The sequence below is a fragment of the Dreissena polymorpha genome, chromosome 15 (assembly GCF_020536995.1).
Source record: "Dreissena polymorpha isolate Duluth1 chromosome 15, UMN_Dpol_1.0, whole genome shotgun sequence".
Classification (NCBI taxonomy): Eukaryota; Metazoa; Mollusca; class Bivalvia; order Myida; family Dreissenidae; genus Dreissena; species Dreissena polymorpha.
In genome coordinates, this window is record NC_068369.1 from 3,404,294 (window position 1) to 3,427,301 (window position 23,008).

The following is a 23,008-nucleotide window of genomic DNA, read 5'->3' on the forward strand; positions in this document are numbered from 1 at the left end:
AACAAATCTGTTCAGACTTATGGGATTTTCCCAACAGTGTAAATGTATCGTGTCCACGAAAAAAATATCTTCTGTACAGCAAAAATTAATTTGCATTTTGAATACAACTTTCCTTTCGTTTATTTTATGGTACAACTTCTTAAGCACTGTTATTATACATGTAGTTGTTGATCCATCAACGTAAGATCTTTCTTTAAAAATGTAATGAGATCATAGATTCTCACCTTAAGTACTGAACAAAGTAACTAGCACAAACATGTTCATTAAAAGTAAGCAGGATTTAAATTAGAAAGTGAAATATATAGTGTTATTAATACGCTCATGTTTTCAGATGAAGTCTCGTCCGAAGTATCCTCGCCCATTGCAGGAATCGTAGGCGGGGTAGTAGGAGGAACACTTTGTCTTATTGCAGCTATTGTCGCCGTGATCGTTGTGTTTCGAAAATATCGTATAACATGCGCATTTGCAGTTGAACGAAAACGTGAGTATAGTCATGTCTAATTGTAAAATTTTTGATGTTCATTCAACGTGTGTGCTGTTCAAATGTTATTATGCCCACCTTCGAAGAAGAGGGGGACATTGTTTTTTTGGTCGGTCAGTTTGTCGGTAGACCAGTTTGTTTCCAATCAATACCTCTTCAACGAATTGACCTATTGGCTTGACACTTCCATGTGCATTGGCCTAAGACAGTAGATAATGCCTTTTGAAATTAGGCTCACTAAGTCAAAGGTCAAAGACACTGTCACAATGAGTGTAAAAATCGTTTCCGATCAATAACTTGTCAAGAAATTGACCGAGTGGCTTGATACTTCACATGTGCATAGGCTTTGAATATAAGATGAGCCACTATTGAAATTGGGGTCACGGGGTCAAAGGTTAAGGTCACTTTCACAATAAGTATGAAAACCATTACCGATTGATTACTCGTCAACCAATTGACCGATAAAGTTGATACTTTCCATGTGCATTGGCCTTGCACAGTAAATTTACCCTATTGAAATTGGGGTCACTAGGTCAAAAGTCAAAGTTGCTGTCACAGCAATTGTGAAAATCGTTTCCGATCAATAACTCGTCAACAAATTGACGGATTTGCTTGATACCTCACATGTGCATGGGTGACCCCTATTTAAATTTGGGTCAAAGGTCAAGGTCACTCACACAATACGTGCTTACATTGTTTCTGATTAATCACTCTTCAACACATAGACTGATTGGCTTGATACTGATCATGTGCATTTGCCTTGGACGATAGATGACCCCTATTGAAATTTGGGTCTCTAGGCAAAAGGTTAAGGTCACTGTCACAATTAGTGTGAAAATTGTTTCCGACCAAAAACTCGTCATTGCATTGACTGATTTGCTTGATACTTCCCATGTGGATTGGCCTTGGGCAGAAGATGACCTCTATTGAAATTGGGGTCACTAGGTCAAGTGATAAGGTCACTGTCACAATAAGTGTGCAAATCATTTACAATCAATAACTCGTCAACGAAATTGACCCATTGGCTTGATACTTCACATGTGCATCGGCCTTGAACAGTAGATGACCCCTATTGAAATTGGGGTCACTAGTTCAAAGGTCAATGTCACTTTTACATTAAGTATTATAAATTATTATAAAGTATTATAAACGTGTTTGCAATTGATATGTCCTCAAAGGATTGAGTGATGGATGTAGAGGCCCTGTTTATGGGGCTATCTATCTCAGACTGAGGAGCTCTTGTTACAATTGTATCCTGACAAGAATTTGCAAAAAGCAAAAAATTAATTTCACATACTTTTATAACCATATAGTCAGCTTGTGGGTATGAAAATAGAACAATTTTTCGCTCATACATTTATCAAGCTAATTGTCCCTTCAAAATCCTGAGTGAAAATGATTTCCAAAAACATTATGTTAAGAATGCAAACCGGCTCTTTATGGTTTAATAATTATATACTACTGACTTATTCCAATACAAATGCGATGGACCTACACAAAATCCAACAAACTTCCATTTTTAGCTCATGAAGTGCTAATGGTGAGCTTTTGTGAATGCCTTTTGTTTGTCCTGCGTCACGCAGCGTCAACATTTGCATTGTTAACTCTCTAGAGGTCACATTTATTGCCCGATCTTCATGAAATTTGGTCAGAAGATTTGTTTAAATGATATCTTAAATGAGTTAAAAAAAGGTTCTGGTCTGTTGAAAAACATTGCCGCTAGGGGACGGGGCATTTTTCCTAGATGATCTGAAACCTTGTTAACACTCTTGAGACAACATTTAGTGTCCGATCTTTATGAATCTTGGTCAGATGATATTTCCCAATAATATCTTGGATGAGTTTGAAAATGATTTTGGTTGGTCAAAAAAATATTGCTGCCAGGGAGAGGGTCATTTTTCCTTATATGACTTATGTAAAAACACTAAAAAGTAACATTTATTGTCCAATCTTAGTGAAAATTGTTCAGAATATTTGTCTTAATGATATCTTGGACGAGTTTGGAAATGGTTCCGGTCTTTTAAAAAACATGGCGGACAGGGTGCGGTGCATTTATACTTATATGGCTATCGTAAAACGATGTAAGCACTTAAGAGTACTAACAAGGTTTTACTACAGTCATGTAAGGATAAATTCACGCCCCTGGTGGCCATGTTTTTCAACAAGATTGCATTTACAGTTCACTCTTCATGGAACTTGGTCAAAAGATTTTGTTCTAATGAAATTGGGCTGCACAGTTTAAGTCAGGCTAGCTAAAGTCAGTTCTTTGTATCTCTGATGACTTTGGGCCTTTCATGCCCTTTTGTTTTAAAATTTCTTCTAAGATATGTATTTTTTATATAAGTTTGCTGATGTATGGAAACGGAGAGAAGATATCACAGAAATGTTAATAGCATCCTTCGCTTTAAACTGTATCATGTAGAACATACACAAAGCACATGTAAATAAGATACAATTAGGCTTTTCCTGAACATGAAGCACCCTTCGGTAGCTTTCCTCGTGTACTTTAGACCTTAACAACAATCGATCATCAATATGTGTTTTCAATTTGTATAGTTAATTGATACCAAACATTCCAGATACAAGAACAGACAAAACTTGCAACTTATATGAAACTTCAACAAATCGTCTAGACATGACTGATCGTAAGTATCACTGTACATACAGAACAAAACAACATTATAAGCAAATGTTGATACTTACAGATGATAAAATAAATTAGGCAGTTTAGATAAACTCAATTGTCTTATATTATGAATAGATATTTGAATACAGTTTTTATGCCTCCGATAGGGTGGCATATAGCATTTGAACTGCCTGTCCGTCTGTCCGTCCCTTAGTCCGTCCGAAAACTTTAACATTGACCATAACTTTTGCAATATTGAAGATAGCAACTTGATATTTTGCATGCATGTGTATCTCATGGAGCTGCACATTTTGATTGGTGAAAGGTCAAGGTCATCCTTCAAGGTCAAAAGTCATAAAATACAATCCAAGAGAGTAATAAGCTTTAAAAGTTAGATAATTTTGTAAACCTGCCAAATGATATATTGAAATTTTATTTCAAAGCGGCGCAATAGGGGACATTGTGTTTCTGACAAACACATCTCTTGTTTTTAATATTTATGCCCCCCTTTGAAGAAGAGGGGGTTTATTGTTTTGCACATGTCGGTCGGTCCGTCCACCAGATGGTTTCGGGATGATAACTCGAGAACGCTTAGGCCTAGGATCATGAAATTTCATAGGTAAATTGGTCATGACTGGCAGATGACCCCTATTGATTTTCAGGTCACTAGGTCAAAGGTCAAGGTCACTGGGACTCGAAATAGTAAAATGGTGTCCGGATGATAACTCAAGAATGCTTAGGCCTAGGATCATGAAACTTCATAGGTACATTGATCATGACTGGCAGATGACCCCTATTGATTTTCAGGTCACTAAGTCAAAGGTCAAGGTCACAGTGACTCGAATTAGTAAAATGGTTTCCGGATGATAGCTCAAGAATCCTTAGGCCTAGGATCATGAAACTTCATAGGTACATTGGTCTTGACTGGCAGATGACCCCTATTGATTTTTTAGGTCACTAGGTCAAAGGTCAAGGTCACAGTGACTCGAAACAGTAAAATGGTTTCCGGATGATAACTCAAGAATGCTTACGCCTAGTATCATGAAACTTCATAGGAACATTGATCATGACTGGCAGATGACCCCTATTGATTTTCAGGTCACTAAGTCAAAGGTCAAGGTCACAGTGACTAGAAACAGTAAAATGGTTTCCGGATGATTACTCAAGAATGCTTACGCCTAGGATCATGAAACTTCATAGTTACATTGATCATGACTGGCAGATGACCCCTATTGATTCTCAGGTCACTAGGTCAAAGGTCAAGGTCACAGTGTTTGGAAATAGTAAATTAGTTTCCGGATGATAACTGTAGAATGCTTACGCCTAGGATGATGAAACTTCATAGGTACATTGATAATGACTGGCAGATGATTGCTTTTAATTGATTTTCAGGTCACTAGGTCAAAGGTCAAGGTCACAGTGACTCGAAACAGTAAAATGGTTTCCTGATGATAACTCAAGAATAATTAGGCCTAGGATCATGAAACTTTATAGGTACATTGATCATGACTGGCAGATGACCCCTATTGATTTTCAGATAACTAAATCAAAGGTCAAGGTCACAGTGACAAAAAAATATTCACACAAAGGCTGCCACTACAACTTACAGCCCATATGGGGCGGCATGCATGTTTCACAAACAGCCCTTGTTTAATTTAGGTACACATTTATTCATTTTAGGCATGTTAAAAAGTTAAATTATATAATAACTTTATTCAACTCTAAATCAATTCAAAACCGTAATGCCTTTTTCAGACACATATATGACAGTAAAAATATGAATATTAATTCAATTGCATTGGGTATATGTTCTAGCTCTGTGTGCACATTTTCCTTTTAGATCTATATTCTGGAGTTCAAGGCCTGCACACGTGAGTACCTTAGCACATGAGTTTTTTCTAAAGTATTAAATAATTTAACAATGTGTAATGGCTTTATATATATGAATGTTAATGTAATTTTTTTTCAAATATTTTCTAATGTTACAAAAAGACTAAGCTTGTTGTTTTATTAATTACATTTTTCTGAATTTGCTGCTTGTTTCTATGTAGAGACAATGATACTGCACATGGCACAGTTGTCTACGAAAATACATCAATAACACCGACTGCTGACCAATACCAACTTTTAGGTAATGATGAGCATGATAAAATTTAAGTTCACTCAAAAAGCTCCCTAATAAATTTAGAAATAAGAGCGTTCAAATGCGTCGGCTACTTTATTTGTGTACTTCCTATATAATGATATGTACATCATTATGTGCCTAATGTCAAGACTCACATTTCAGGAGCCACTGGAACGAGGAATAGGTAAATTTCTCTTTATTACTTGAAATTTTTAAAAACTTAGTAGATTTCTATAAATAATTGTATTTGTTATTACTGAAAATAACATGGTATAAACTAGTCATTTAATAGATGTTCGTTCATCATCAGATTATGGAAAATACGAAACAAAGGGTTGTACATAAGCATGCTTAGTGTGACATGAAACGAAAATAGCAATGACCATTCACTCTGTAAAACAAAATCATATGTAAACAGTGTTATATTGTAACTGCAAACATTCTCATTTATGATGCATTTACTAACCAATCTTCAGAGAAGGTCATGTACATGATCCACTTAGATCCACTTACAGCACACTGGTTGAGTCTAGACATAGGGAGCCGGCAATACAAAGTCAAAGTAGCATATCAATCATGTTCAAAGTGTTAAGTTATTGTCCCCTATCGGTTTCACCGGAGGGGATTAATGGTTTGCGCTCCGTCTGTCAGTCAGTCTGTCAGTCAGTCACACTTTTCTGGATCCTGCGATAACTTTAAAAGTTCTTAATATTTTTTCATGAAACTTGAAACATGGAAAGATGGCAATATGGACATTATGCACGTCATTTCATTTTGTTCCTACATCAAAAATTCTGGTTGCTGTGGCAACAAATAGACTAGAAATGCTGCTGAAAATGGTGGTTTTCTGGATCCTGCGATAACTTTTTAAGTTCTTAATATTTTTTCATGATACTTAAAACATGGATAGATGGCAATATGGACATTATGCACGTCATTTCATTTTGTTTCTACGTAAAAAATTCTGGTTGCAATGGCAACAACAATTCTGACAATGGTGGAATTTCTGACAATGGTGGAGCTGGTAGGGGACTATATTTCTTGGCAATAGTCTTGTTAATATGTATACCGATTGTACGTATCAGACAAATAAATGATACCTAGTTAGCACCAAGAGCTTCATTTTTTTTTCAGCACAAAATGAGTACATGAACATTTTGGTGCGATAAACGATTCTTATTGCGGCATACTATGAAAACACACCAAAACACTGGAAACACGTTGAAAACAAAAGTGTGTCAGGGAACTTTGTTTATGCATTTTTTTTTTTAAATCTTATATCGTTTTACTCTTCAATGTACTACCATATATATGATTATATTTAACTTTTATGTTTTATCTTCCTATGGCGTTATGCAGGCACCTAGATTGTGTTGAATCCTTAATTTAATACTCTTTACACCACGAAGATTAGCCTTGTAGTGAATGTTTCTTGTTGAAAAAATGCCTTTTGCATTACTGAGTTAAATGCTTAAGGGCTAAAGCATAACCACAGCGAAACACGCACACGATAAAAATTGTTTATATACATGTACCTATGATTGAAATGGTGTATACTCGCTTGTGACAACCGTACTTGAAGGTTCTTGTTGAAATAGCATAGCGCTTCCATTTATAGACGGATTATTTTATGTGTATGCTTATGACTTTATAATCTATGCTCTAATGTTTTAAAGTGACCTTTTCACGTTTTGATTAATTGACCAAATATGTATCAGATTAGCACATTTTCGTTCTAGTTATGTTGTTTTTGCTAGGAAACCGTATACTGAACATGCTTTAAAATATCAATTACATGCATCTTATGACGATTTAAAAAACTGAAACTGATGAAGCGTTGAAAACGCGAAACAATTGTATAATTTGGAAAGTTCTGTTGTTATCGTTATATTTTATGACCTTACAAGGATTGTTCTTATTAGGAATACAATACTAAAAGTGTTATGTCAGCTCGGATGGTCGAGTGGTTGAAGCGTTAAACTTTTACTCCAAGTGTCAGTTGTTTGAACCCAGGTGTGGATTACTTGTTTTCTTTCTTTAATTTTATTTGTGTTATATACTCACTAATACTGTAACTCTTTAGTTCCGATGTTTTACGTTTATAAATTTAAGGCATTTAATGACAAACTACAAAACATGCCTTTTAAACGATTTTCGAGACTTTCGACGCTAGTTCACTACTGTTTGAAGTGTGCTATTCGAGCTTCACGTGTTGGCCTTCATGATGTTATTGTTTGTTTGCATAGGAGAATTTAATAAGATTGTTCGGTTTGTGAAAATTCTGGATTAGATGTGAGCCCTCTCATCATTTTGAACTTCCAATGCTTTGTATGGTCCGTTATAAAATGATGAACCTAAATACATGTTTACATGTATAATTAGTTTAACGCTCTTTATTTTAGCTCGTTTGCATAGCAAGCCTTAGGCTTATTTGAAACTTTTGGGTCTGTTTTCTGGGACTACAACCAGTACTTGGTGCCTATGGGAGAAATTTAAAGAACGCTCGAACTGTGGTGATCAACCACTTGACCTTCCGATCGCAAGGCGGACACCATATCCACTACACCACTGCGACCTACATGTATATGTTCATATGTTTATAATTGGTATTCTGTTAGAGGATAAGAACGAGAATTTCTCTCTTGATAAAGTTTCTGGAGTTTTATTGTTTGCTTTACGGAATATATATGTATACAAAACAATGACTATAAAACTAAAGGATGCAATGTTTATAATATTGTTTCTGTGGTTCAAAACGCATAAAATATTTGTCCACTGTATCTCAGTCAGACTTTTTATTTTCGATGTTTTTAAATTGTAGCCAATAAACCTGTATATCCAGACAAATTTCTTTATTTTTTATCCTCATGTATGTGTTATTATCAATAAGTTGTAGTGGTTATGACTTTCAAATATACTAGTTCATAGTACACACATCACACACTAGGCAGCGTTCCATTTGTTATTCATCCTTTAATGGTGTTACTGATATTGTGAGACAAACCTTACTAAAAGCAGAGCTTGGTAAATTGCAAGAAACAAGTTCCGATACTGCTCACTCTTATGAAAGACCTTTTAAAAGTATTTGTTTTAAAGCGCTGTCTGGTCCAACTGTTGGAATATGTGAATGAACCAGAACGCGTTGCTCAATATAGAACCTTGCTTATTTGGCATCATGATTCTGTTTGACTGTGTAAGAAAGTTTCGATTATCTCGACAATGAAGTTTATTTGTGTTCAATTGATGGAATAAAATGCAGACTTTTATAGTCCACTTGGAGGAAGATTTCCTGATTCGCAAGTTTAAGTTGCAGATTTTCTGATTAGTACATAATGACTCAGTAAAAAGAGAATTAAAATATAAACAATAAAGGCGAATTATCACTTCTTTAGATGAAATACTATTGGACTGTTATTGTTCTCTGGTTGATGTTCCTGAAGTTTAAGTTTACCATAATTTCATAGATAATGTTATTTAATAAACATGTTGTCTTATTAGCTATAAATATTTTATTTACTAAAAACATTTGTAATCGACATATATGTTCGTAATTAGTACATATTCACTAGATTATATCAACACTTTCTTCTTTCGTTGCCATCATATTCACAATTATAAATTATTTCGTCCAAATTATGAATATTAAAATATTGATGGATAATAAAAGGATAATTCATACATGTTTTGTTACAAAGAGTGTGTTAGAGTTTTCTGAATTAAAATATATGTTTTGCTGTTACATCGTTTTTTTAAAAACAAGATACCTTTGAAATTAATGAAGGTTTTTTAGCTCACCTGATGGCTCAGGTATGCTAGTGTGATCAGTCTTTGTCTGTCGTCTGTCCGTCCGTCGTCCACATTTGTTTGTAAACACTCAAGAGGCCATATTTCTTGTCCAATCTTCATGAAACTTGGTCAGAAACTAGGTCACTATGTCAAAAATAAATCTTGTAAACACCGTTGCAGTCACATTTCATGTTACTTTGTCAAAATGTTTCTCTTTATGATATGTTTGTCGAGTTCAAAAGTGGTTCCGGTCCGTTGTAAAACATGGCCCTTCAGTGGGCGGGGCAGTTTTCCTTATTTGGCTATAGAGAAACCTTGTAAACACTCTAGAGGCCACAATTCTTGTCCGATCTTCATGAAACTTGGTCAGAAGATTTGTCCTAATAATACCTCGATCGAGTTTGAAACTGGGTCATGCTGGGTCAAAAACTAGGTCACTAGGTAAAAAAAAAGAAAAACCTTGTAAACACTGTAGAAGTCACATTTCATGCCCAATCTTCATGTAACTTTGTCAAACTGTTTGTCTTAATGATATGTTGGCTGAGTTTAAAACTGGTTCAGGTCCGTTGAAAAACTTGGCCGCCAGTGGGCAGGGCAGTTTTCCTAATTTGGCCATAGAGAAACCTTGTAAACACTCTAGAGGCCACATTTCTTGTCCAATCTTCATGAAACTTGGTCAGAAGATTTGTCCTAATGATACCTTGATTGAGTTCGAAACTGGGTCATGCTGGGTCAAAATCTAGGTCACTCGCTCGAAAAAATATAAAAACCTTGTTAACACTGTAGAAGTCACATTTTATGCCCAATCTTCATGTTGCTGTGTCAAAATGTTTGTCTTAATGATATGTTGATTGAGTTCAAAAGTGGTTCCGGTCCGTTGAAAAACATTGCCGCCAGTTGGCGGGGCAGTTTTCCTTATTTGGCTATAGAGAAACCTTGTGAACACTCAAGAAGTCACAATCATTGCCCAATCATCATGAAACTTGGTCAAAACATTGGTTTTATTGATATCTCGGACGAGTTCGAAAATGGTCCAGATCGGTGGAAACAAAACATGGCCGCCAGTGTGCGGGGCAGTTTTCTCTATATGTATATAGTGAAAACATGTGAACACTCACAAAGTCACATTTTTGGCCCAATTTTCATGAAATTAGGTCAAATCATTTGTTTCCTAGATACGAGAGTTGAGTTGGAAAATGGATCCGGTTCGTTTATAAACATGGCTGCCAGGGGGCGCATTTTCCTTATAGATATAAAGTAAAAAAAAAGCTTGTGAACACTCTAGAAGTCACAATTTTTCCCAATCATCATGAAACTTGGTGAAAACATTTGTTTTATTTATATCTCAGATGAGTTAGAAAACGTTCACAATCTGTTAAAACACATGACCGCCAGGGGGGGTGGGCAGTTTTCCTTATATGACTATAGAGAAAACTTGTGAACACTCTAGAATTCACATTTTTTGCCCAATCATCGTGGACCTTAGTCAAGACATTGGTTTTATTGATATCTCGGACAAGTTGGAAAATGGCTCAAATTGGTGAACAAAACACACTTTTTAGTTCACCTGATTGCTCACATGAGGTTTTAGGATCGGTCTTTGTCCGTCGTCCTATGGTCCGCCCACATTTGGTTTGTAAACACTCTAGCATTCACATTTTTCAAGCATTCAAAACTGCTGAGAAGCTATATGGCCACAAGATCTGAGTCAAGTTTGATAATGAGCAAAATTGCATAGTAAATGCCAGAATTATTGCCCTTTAGATTGTCAAAATGTTCATGATATTATACAAAATCCTTGTTAACACTCTAGAGGTCACAATTTTGTCATAATATTTATTTTGTAACCAAAGTTTGATGTTTGGTCATGAGGGGTCAAAATATAGGTCACCAGGTCAAATTTTACAAAAACCTTCAATAATGATGGAGTTTGACCAGGATGTTTGTCTGGACAATCTCTAGGTCAAGTTTGATGTTCGGTAATGAAGGGACAAAATCTAGGTCATGGGATGTTATCTTACAAAAACCTTGTAAACACACTAGAGGCCATAGTTTTGGTCCAAAAATGATGATACTTGACTGGAATGTTTTTCTTGATGATATCTACGCAAAGTTTGACATTGGGTCATGTGGGTTCAAAATCTTGTTCACAAGGTCCAAATCTTACAAACACCTTGCAAACACATGTAGAATTAGCATTACTTGCAAATGTTTGCATTGCAAAAAAAACATGCAAATGGACAGTACTCAATCAGAATTAATCATATACTCACATTGCAAAAGTAAACAGAAGAGAACCAATCTAATATGTTCTAGAGTACTGAATTTTTAACTAAGCAATAAACAAGGCCTTGTACAAAAAAGGTGAGCAAACTAGGGCCATCTTGTTGTTATACGGATTACTATACTGATAAAAAGTGTCATAATTTCAATAACAATACAGTGTCGTGTTCAGTTGATCTTAATAGCCATTAGTTTCAGTGATGAACTTTAAACTACCATTTGTCCACATTTGCCTGGGAAGTCTGGAAGGTCTGAACCTCAGGAAGTACTATGTTACCGCATTATTAAAGTAGCCAGCAGGGACTTGAACTCTTGTTGCTGTTGATTTACAACCTACAAAAATGGAGGAAAGCGAAAAACCTCTTTCGCAAGAGAGTAGATATTGGTTAAGTTAGTTTTGTTGTACTACCAGTTATTTATGTTTGAAACATTAAAACCATGAAATGATTTATGATACACATATAAATTACTACGATAATGCTTCTATAAACATTACATACATTCTGATTATTGTTCACAATAGTTGAATAACCATATATGCAAGGTACGGTTACAACTGTTTTACCATAGATATGATCGTTAATTTGTATTTTAGACGATAAACGTTAATGCAAGACTGGTGGTTTCGAACCTTATTCTCTATTCTGTAAAGACTGTCACCTTAAGGATTCCGATTACATGTTGTATTCAATTATCGAAGAATAAAGACATTTGCTCTACTATAAATCTCACATTTACAATAAAACGATTTACACGCAAACGAGTCGTATCTGGAGTAACTTGTCTAACCAATACCTCCATGAAATGGTCAACCCATGAACTGTAGATCGAGTTTTGTATGTCAAATAATTAAATTTTGCTAAAATTGCCATAAATTAATTCATTTATGATCAGATTTGATTCATACTATGACAAAACAACCCTTACCTTACATACCACAATAGACTCCACCTTAACCATCCCCCACACCCCACCCCAGTATACCCCCCATAAAAATCCATATTTTTCTTATTTTTAAAAGATCATCTTATAAATGACCACACCCCCACACTATACCCCCTCTCAACCCTCCACGCTCAACCCCACCCCCGACTTCCCCCCTTAACAAAAATATTTTTTTTAAACACGGTTTAAAAAACAAATATTTATTGTTATTATGTGTATAGAATTATGTTCGGTTCTGATGAACAATTTATATAGAAAGTCCAGTTGTAAACTTGTTAAACAAATTAAACGGGTTAATATGGCCAGTTAGTTTGTAGGACAGCATAATTTTGTTTATACTGCTACACGCTGTGTATGCGGATACTTTGATTTGATTGCACTCAGATTGATTGTTAATTGCTTGTTGTAACTTAATTTTTACAAGCTTAAAAAGCTAAATACATGTCGTTCTTAGCATTATTTTAGAATAGTTATAGGTACTAAGTTTGAATATTTTAATACTGAATAATCTCAAACAAGGTGCAATATAGATGTTTTGTGTCATGTATAGTTGTCTTTCTTAAAGTTGAATTGATGAAAGTGCTCAAATCTGTGATAATAATATATTTCTATCTAATTATGTCTTCCTATGTCACACAACACTTTATCTCAAGGGTCGCAATAGCAATAAGTGTTTTTCAAACGCTTTTTTGTGTCATCCTTGATATATAATGATGGTTGTCATGGCTTCACTCATGTTTTTGTTTAATTCATGCATGTTTCTCTCTTATTTAAGAACATGTGTGTGTTATACTTGTATTGCCATGTATTCTGCCATTATATATAGAAATAAATCAATAAATCAAAACATGTTTACACAATTTATTTTTAGCTCACCTGAGCACAACGTGCTCATGGTGAGCTTTTGTTATCGCCTTTTGTCCGTTGTGCGTTGTGCGGCGTCAACATTTGCCTTGTGAACACTCCAGAGGCCACATTTATTGTCCGATCTTCATGAAACTTGGTCAGAGCATTTGTCCTAATTATACCTCGACTGAGTTTGAAACTGGGTCATGCTGGGTCAAAAACTAGGTCACTAGGTCAAAAAAAGAAAAACCTTGTGAACACTGTTAAAGTCACATTTAATGCCAATCTTCATGTAACTTTGTCAAAATGTTTGTCTAAATGATATGTTGGTTAAGTTCAAAACTGGTTCCGGTCCCTTGAAAAACATGGCCGCCAGGAGGCGGGGCAGTATTCCTTATATGGCTATTGAGAAACCTTGTGAACACTCTAGAAGTCACAATTTTTGTTCAATCATCATGAAACTTTGTCAAAACATTGGTTTCATTGATATCTCGGACGAGTTTGAAAATAGTCAGGATCGGTGAAAAAACATGGCCGCCAGGGGGCGGGGCAGTTTTCTCGATATGTATATAGTGAAAACATGTGAACACTCTAGAAGTCACATTTTTGGTCCAATCTTCATGAAATTTGGTCAGAACATGTGTTTTCTGGATATGACAGTTGAGTTCGCAAATGGTCCAGATCGGTGGAAAAACATGGCCACCAGGGGGTGGGGCAGTTTTCTCTATATGTATATAGTGAAAACGTGTAAACAGTCAGGTCGTGATAAGCCATAATGTTAAAGAAAGATAACCTGTACATACTTTCTAATAGTTAGCTAATAGTTAACTCCCTTGTATAAACCTGGGACTTCTTTCATAAAATGTGGTGTACATAAAGGCAGTAGTTTGCATGCAATTTAATAAAACTATGTCATAAGATAACTGTACATGTACTAATGCACTGTAGAGCCTTATCTTTGATCTTTAATGATAAGCCAAGTTAACCTACTGGTGTATTAAGCAGACTACTGTGCTATGAAACTGTTCCGTGGCAACCTTGTTTATTTGGTATTTTCTAAATTAGAAAGACTCTTGATTGAAATATCTTTTATAAATTCTTTTTATTTTTTACATTTGAGTCACTGGAGTTTTCCACTCTCCATAAATTGTGTTCTTTAGATTAAGTTAATATTATTTTAGAAACTAAATTTTTGAAGCAACTTCTAGACTAACAGTAACTAATATTTATATCAGTTTTTTTTGACAGATTGTGAACTTCTTTTTACATTCATTAAGGTAATAATTTTGCTGTATTTGTTCATTTTTAACGATGCATTTTTTAGACTAAAGTTAGTTATTTTCATTAAAGCTGCTTTGGTTTTCACTTATAGATTAATTCTTTGAGTGTATTCAGGCGTATCTGACTGGACGCCTTTAGTTAATTGAATTACAACAAGTAAGTGTGTTAGAAATAAGCATTCTTTAATTAGACTCCATAAAGTTACATAACTTGTAAATGTCCCGTGACTGGTTCACTTGCGTAAGCGAACGAGACCGCACTACCACAGTTGTTTATAGTAAAACATTGTGAATACTTTTTTTCACATTTTTAGATAAATCTGAATGACGCTTGCTGATCTTCACACATGGTGACAATCTTTATGAGCATAATATTTTTTGCTCTTGGTGAACTTTTGTGATCACCTTTTGTCAATTGTCTGTCTTCCCTTGTGCGTCATGAATATTTGCCTTGTTAACACTGTAGAGGCCACATTTATTGTTGGATCTTCATGAAACTTTGTCAGAAGATTTGTCCCAATAATATCTTGGACGAGTTCGAAAATGGTTCCAGTCTGTTGAAAAACATTTCCGCCATGGGGCCATTTGGTTTTTCATTCTTCATGAAACTTGGTTAGAACATTTGTTCTATTGATATCTTGGGCTGCAAAGAACATGTAATTTCTTTTTATCTCATGTGAGCGACTTTGTGCCTTTCAGGCCCTCTTGTTGCTCGTTCATTTTCTAGGTTCAAGAGCTAGATATTATAGTTTTGCCTTTGAAATAAATGTTTATATCGCTTCACAAGTGGGCTTTGGTCAACTGTACTGACTCATATTTTATGGACATTTAACGACATGTTCACACTTCCATAAATTTTGACACTTAAATTATGATAAAATCATCTTTAGCCCAAACACTAAATACCGGTAGCATTTAAACGCATTTCAACATGACAGCTACTTTTTCGGCGGAGCTGACTACGCCAGCTTTTCACCTTACGTGACCTTTGTTAGCGTCCAATAGAATTCAAATAAAACTTCCCGCGGCCAAGTACAGATGAATACACTTCATTGACTGCATTGGCTGATTTGAGAATACGACCAGAACATTGGAAACATGTGCGCGTCTTTGTAACACTGTTTTACTGCGTGTTCAGCATGAAACAATTTTATATCTTATGAAAAGGCTTAATAGATAGAACAGTTTTACACTCAATCTCGACATCAATACAGTTTGTGCGTCCACCTTTTATTTTCAGAGGATTTTCAGCGCGAGAACGTTTGCACATAAAGGCTATGTTCTCATATTTAGTACTAACTTCCATATTCCTGTTAACATGTTAAAGTATAGAGAGCAGTGGAAGCGAAGACTCACTTTAATGCATTGCATTTCAACTCGCGAGGTATATCGGGTCAATTTGCGGCCACTGTGTGTGAATGTCAGAGTTTACATACAGGTCATCGCTGCGTCCCTACCCTATGTGCTGATCGGAGTTCGCGGCCAGGAAAATAATCGTTACATAATAAAGACGCTATAGCGTGAAGTAGGTGAACTGGAATTTTCTTTAAAGAAAAGACATATGTTAAATGAAGATATCCAGCATAGGTCGCTGTGGTGTAATGGATATGGTGTCCGCCTAGCGACCGGGAGGTCACGGGTTCGATCCCCGCCGTGGGAGCGTTCTTTAGATCTCCCCCAAAGACACCAAGTACTGGTTCTAGGCCCAGGAAACGGACTCGAGAGCGTTTATATAAGCCTCAGGCTTTCGATGCAATCGAGCTAAAATAAATAGGTTTAAACTAAACTAAGATATCCAGCGATATCATATGGTATGTCAATAATAGATTCTTAATGTGTTTTACAACAATACTATGATAAATATTATTTTTAATTAATTTAACAAGAATTATGCCAGCATATTGACTAATGAATTAAGCATAAGCGCAATGATTCTCGATACTGTTAATAATCGAATCAAATAGCAACGCCAGACAAACTACTAAAACAGGTTTGTTCGAAGAACGCGCGTATAAATATTTAAAATATGAACGGATACTTCGCGTGTGGCCGGTTGACTCATATGTTTTAATTTCACTTCCATTCTTCTTTTGGTTTTCTGTTTTGTATCTATACGTTTATGACCAGCAATATGTAATAATGTGAAATAAGCCGCGAAAACTCCGCGTATCATCCCGTACTGCGTTTGCTGCAGCTAAGAACTGCACAGAAAAAGACATTCGCTATCTTTGATCTCATTCATTGAAGTCTTTACCTTTCATTAACTGCAACCACAATCAACGCCGTATATCTTTTTTAAAGATATTTCTTGTTTCAATATGATGGCGTTTTTTTCCAGACAAAACTGATTAATTTGTGACGGCATTGAAATGATTAACATACAAGTTGCTTTATTGACATGCACAATCGAACAGTAGAAAAAAGCTTTAGCCAACCTGCTGCTGGTTGTATGTCCAAGTTTCTACACTTAATTGATAGGCTTATGCAGAAATGGGATTGTATTTACCAAAACAAATAAAACACATGATTTGTAATCTCAGGCATTGATGGACAACATTGATTACTGGCCAATTATCCATTGCAAAAACAATAGATCATTCCGACCGATATGTCCTGTTAAATCGAAGAAATATTCAACGGAGTTAGCCAATCTACCCTTTTTATACCGCTGATTTATCAAACCGAAGTCAAGTTTCACTTTTAAAAAATGCAATTAAGATTTATAACTGTGTTAAATTGACACAATTTTACAATTTCCATATTAATCTATGTATCGTTAAGCCACTGGTGTGTTAAGAAATGTGAAGGGTGACCCAGTTATCAGAAATAAAGGCTAAATATTATTATTAGGCATGATAATGTCTCTGACAGTATACGTATATGCCTCGCTACGACAACGCTTTAGCATGTATGCGTTTCTCACAGAAGACGTATTGGTTATCTCTCAAAGGCAAAATAAAGAAAAGTTTTTTTTAAATACAGAGTCATGGAGTGGCTGGATGTTTCCTTTGAGTAAGAGGTAGTAACAACGGTACAACATGATCCGAAGCGCACAATCGACATGGTAATGCACATTATCATGATATAATTAATTTCACGACTAGGCCAAAGGAAACGATCAAAATCGAAAATTCATATATAAGATGACGGTTGAGAGTCGAGAACCTAATGTCGTCGGTCTCAATAAAAATGACGCATCTTCACCTTGTGACAATCCCTTATACGTTCATTTTGATAGAGACCGACGATAGGTTTTCAGCATTAGGTACTCTCTATCAAATAACATTCGATTCTCATTATCCCCAGCTCGCTTATCTCGAAACTCTGCTTATTTCCAAGTTAATCCCATGTCCCAACTTCTATCATAATTTATCTTATACGGATTGTGATGTTAACATTGAATATATCAAAGCGATTTTCTTGAAAATCGGTTATCGTCAACTAATTTTGAGATGAATTTCATTTTCGAATACATGATTTAACCTGTATAATTCACACCTGTAACAGCCAAAAGGTGTGGAAAGTAGGACCCCAATGGCACAAATCCGCAAATGCCTAATCAATATATTGTTGTAAAGGTGTGACAGTGGGTTTCTGTCACAGGTTATTGTTTACTGCGTACATGACGGCCGGTAAATTTACCTCGTGTTACAATGCGGTTAAGGCCCAATCTCACTATGATGCCGGCGGAGCCCCAGTGCGTGATCAGGCATCTACCGGGATGAACCGGGGCCTTACCGGGATGAACCGGAGCTCCACCGGGAAAGAATCATAATGTTTAATACATCCGGGAGTCACCGGGTAGGACCGGCAACGACCGGCGTGGCACCGGGAACAACCGGGACTGTACCGGGAACAACCGGGACGGCACCTTAGCTCCGACGGGGCCCAAACACACCCCGACAGAGCTACGGCAACGCCCCGGTGGAGCCCCGGTGAATGCCGGCAGAGTCCCTTACTAGCTACATTACATAAGTAAACCGGTGCTCTGACGGTGCCGTCCCGGTTGTTCCCGGTGCAGTCCCGGTTGTTTCCAGTGCCAAGCCGGTCCTTCCCGGTAACTCCTGGTTCATCCCGGAGGTATTAAACATTTGAATACTTTCCCGGTGGAGCCCCGGTTAAACCGGGGCGTTGCCGCAGCTCTGCCGGGGTCTGATGCCGGTATAGCCCCGGTGAGTGCCGGCGTAGTGACGGTATACCGGGACTCTGCCGGCTTTCACCGGGTTCAACCTTTTCGTTTGGATGTTCATGCGCACAGTGTAGCACGGCATCTTTTGCACTGGGAAATGGCAGTGTGCACTAACTGCAAACTGCATGTGATATGTCCTGAAATGGATACAGAAACTTCGTTGAGCAACCTTTACATTATATTTGTACTTCGTTGCGCAACCAATACATACTCTGTGCGAAACCTATACATAAAGCGACTTGTAATTTCCTTCGAAACAAAGCATTTGAATAATTAAAATACATGTTCGTAACCTGTTTTGTACTTTAAAATGTGTAATGTACACTGAATCAAAGTAACATGTAGTTTTATTTAATTTAAGTTACCGTAATTGGCTATTTTAACAGAATAACCACCTTATGCATTGCTTCAAATAAAAATATTTTGATTTTAGCTCAAAATAAACTTTAAAGGTTGCAACTACGCGCATGTGTTATTAGGTTGTTATTGAAAATAAGTACCTACCATTACTGGATGTTCCGTTCTCAAATCCATAAACACCAGAAAAGAGGAAACTTGTCTGATGTAGTAGTGTATTTACACAATGTTTTCGTAGTAAAACATATACCCGACGTCGTAGCGAAACGGATTACGCTTTGACCTCGTCAGCCCCCATGTGGTGTTAGTCCAAAGTCTTGGAACACCTTGGTTCTAGCCTTGTGTATACTCAAACATGGTCGCTGTTGTTTTTTTTAATGAACCGTTGCTGATGAAATGAAAGAATCTTCACGTGCACGTGGCAAATTTCAATGACACGTGACTATATCAGAGTGATAAGTACCGGTGTATTCTACTAGCATGTATTCGTCTATTGTTCATGAAAACACTTGTTAGGGATTTTTGCACAGTTAAACATGAAGACTTTATCTTACAAAAAGCGGCTAAAAACGCCCAATGGGACGAATGGCTGCGTGTGTTTGACGATTTTATACGACACCTGACACTACCAGCGTGGTATCTGTTTGTAAAACCTACAAACTCTTGTTTGGGACGTTTTGACATAACAACATCGTTACAGTGCGTTATAAGTTCGTGTTTACGCTGAACATAATTGCCACGGCTAAATCGGATGATGATTACGTGCAAGTGCTGCATGTAGACGTTACATGACCTTACCTGCTTGATAGATTATTGTATACTCTAATCGTCCATGAAAACTCATTGGGAACTTGACAAAAACAAACCAAATTCAAAATCCTTACATTGGGTGAATTGCCAATGGCCCGAGGTGTATTTCGACGGCAAATAACTATGTGAGCTAGGTAGCTGCTTCTAGTCTTCTCGGACGTAGTAGTCCGAGACAACTCTTGTTTAGTATTTTTGGACAACCTAACATGGGAACTGTCAGTTTAAAGTACAAAAGCTAAATTATTGAAATGTCACATGTACATGAAGAATTTGACGGAACGTGACTATACCAGCATAATGGATTCTTGTTAGCACTACAAGCGCCTATCCATTCATAATCAGAAAAAAAACTTCTGTAAACAACTTTTTGACACTCAATGTTTTAGAAGTCCGAAACAAGAACTTTCCTGGACTTAAAACTAACTCATGCTTGAAGAATAGGCAAACATCTACCAAGCTGGTTAGATCACGCTCCGTCTTAATGCAGCACGTGCGCGTGATCATCTCTCCGATTTATTCTAGCGTTTTATTAACGTATAGCGTACTATAAGCATCTACCAATCTGATAAAGTCACGATCCGGTTTAATACATTGCATGCACGTGACATTTCGTCCAGTTACCATGTTTGAGTATTAAAACGTGAAAAATAAGTTTTCCCAGACTAAGGACTAACATGTGTTTGTAGAGTAAAAAGCTAAGCACTTGACCACTCGATTAAAAGTTATACAAACTAGACATGACCAACATGAACCAGGACATACGTATTCGTGCACAGGATGCTGTGTTTTTTTAGAGTTCAACGTTTATAACATGAAAAAAATATATCTATTTTTTACGGTAAATCTTAAAATTACCCCAAATATCAACATGCATGACCAACATACTAAAAAAAGAAGTTTACCTAATTTTAACTCTGACTTAAACACGAAGATGATGCGTATATTCAGAGAAGTTGAAAACATGTTATCTACGGCTCTGGTATATTATACGAATAATGAGGAAAAATAAATTATTTAATTCTAATAGTGATAGTATATTCTTTTAGTGACGAGCGGTATATGTCAGGTTATAATGTGCTATGTAAGCGTTACTAGCCACTAACATGTTGCTATGAAAAAGCCTTTTTACGAGGTGATGATATGGTATTACACCAATATACACAAATATATATCGGATTATGTTATAACATTAGTATCTATATCTTGATGTTTTTACAAAAAAAAAAATAAGAATCCACGAATTAAGTATGAATCATTAACTTGGATTTGAAAATGTTTCTGAAATACAATTTGTATCACTGTTCACACGGATGACTTCTTTTGAACATAATGCGCCGCGTGTTAGTTACAGACCTTTCGTCCTCGATGACAGTAAGGGACCTTTCGGATGCTTTGATGTGCAACATCTTTATAACAATCGGCGGAATATGCAAACAAGCGTTTTTAAACGTTTTTATTTCAATGACGAATGAAGCGACTCATCGCCAACATTTTTACTTCCTGATAGCGTATTTTTCTTCCGCATTCATTCTCTATTGAGAATCTCAAGTGAATGCTTGAACTCAAATTTCAATATTTAAGTGTTTTATCAACGTATTTGATTGCCACAGGAAGACATAACTCATCGCCACCGTTTATGATCCTACGAATATACTTGAGTGAACACTTATTATTTACAGAATATACGTCCCGATAAATAGCTATTCACCATAAGGAAGTTTTTACTGTCAAACGTATGCTTGATTGCGCTGTTAGGTAGTTGGAGGATTGAAATTTGAAAAAGAACATCTCAAAACATCGAAATTTTAAACTGGTATTTTGTTGTCGCGTTATTTTTAATTTTTTCTTTGGACAGGTATCAGATTTGGTTTTAAAACTTCACCTTGGTCAATTGCAATTAACAATTCAAAGGTTTAAATACATTTTAAACGGACATCGAATGTTTAACTCCAAGTCCATTGACACTATCCTCGTAATAGCATTATCTTCCGTATTAAGCTCGCTTACACCTATACAAACACTTCGAAATATTTAAAAAATATAGTTCCTTGTTCAAGGGAGACACCCTTTACATTTTTGTCAAATTGTAAATAGCTCCAATGATGGGTCGGCCTACAACCATGGGAAGATTATAACAATGATTGGGTTACGAAACAAAATTATTCCGTGCATAATTTAATATCGATAGTGAGTATTTATTTTATTCACAATTTTCCACAGCACGTCTTTAAATAAGCCAACGAAATTTTCTTGTCAGTATAAACAGTTTAATAGACATAGATTGTGATCAATTTTAATAAATTGAGTACCTGGACCAAATATTTAAGAGCCCACACCCACACACCGCAGTACCTAAATGCCTGCTATGTCAGATACAAAGTGGGTCGTCGGATGCACTAGCAGGAAAAAAGCTTATTATATCATGTGATTCTTAATTAATGACGATAAACCAATTCCCAAACAGTGATATTCAAAGCAGACGAACGAGGCAATACACGCATGTAAACAACAAACACACACAAAATGAAATAAACTGTGGTCAACTTGGAACGTCCAATGAATATGGTTGGGCTTGAAACCGTTTTTAAAGGAGCTCCAAACCTCACAGTTGACTCAAAATTATTCACAAAACAATTAAGGTTCAATAAACATTAACCTGTTAGACAAATCATAGATCTGAACGGCTTCACAGCGGCTTATTCCCAACCAGAGACCCAGAAAACGTGGTGATTATATAGGTTAGGACACCTATGTCTATACCCACTGCATCAGCACCCGAGACCCTCAAGAACGTGTTGTCTTTTACCGTTTATATCAAAACCAGAGACCTAAAGAAAACAGTTTCTGTATCCACTAAATCCGAACCCGAGATCAACATAAAGCTGTATCTGTATACTGCACTTGTTAAAACCCTTGAAAACAGACCCTTGTGTCTATTATCCCGCCATAAATGAACCGGAGACAGAACGCTATTGCTATATTCAATATATCCACCAGAATATCGACATTTTACATGCAAACTTTAAATACAAGGGAAACAAATCTATGTATGATTTTCTGCTTAAGCCTTCGGGGGTTATTGTCCTTACATAACTGCTTTCTTTCTTGCAAAAATTAAAAAAACTTAGATTATTTGGTTGCGCATAAATTATAATTTTCTAAATAAATTCAGCTGGTAATTCATTTGTGGGGCTCTACGAATGATGTGTACCGTAGACCTAGTGATCTTCTATGTAACGGACTCCTCATTACATGGATGAATTACCCATAGACCCTCATT

General features: G+C 36.2%; 2 protein-coding genes across 3 annotated transcripts in view; both read left to right on the forward strand.

Annotated features, from left to right (window-relative positions):
- Positions 1-13,093, forward strand: part of LOC127860781 (titin-like) — a 218,787-nt gene extending 205,694 nt beyond the window's left edge. The window contains exon 17 of the mRNA XM_052399060.1: positions 6,815-13,093. The gene's annotated coding sequence lies outside the window, so the exon portion shown is untranslated. The remainder of the gene's footprint in view (positions 1-6,814) is intronic.
- Positions 1-13,093, forward strand: part of LOC127860034 (hemicentin-1-like) — a 103,050-nt gene extending 89,957 nt beyond the window's left edge. Inside the window, exons 11-15 of one of the 2 annotated variants that reach the window (XM_052397782.1) lie at positions 332-481; positions 3,061-3,126; positions 4,948-4,978; positions 5,159-5,238; positions 6,367-13,093. In XM_052397782.1, coding sequence (XP_052253742.1) covers positions 332-481; positions 3,061-3,126; positions 4,948-4,978; positions 5,159-5,238; positions 6,367-6,401 — 362 coding nt within the window. In that variant the 3' untranslated portion in view covers positions 6,402-13,093. Of the gene's footprint in view, positions 1-331; positions 482-3,060; positions 3,127-4,947; positions 4,979-5,158; positions 5,239-5,394; positions 5,663-6,366 lie in introns of those variants that run through there. The other variant, XM_052397784.1, reaches the window with a different exon arrangement.
- Positions 13,094-23,008: the final 9,915 nt, after the last annotated feature.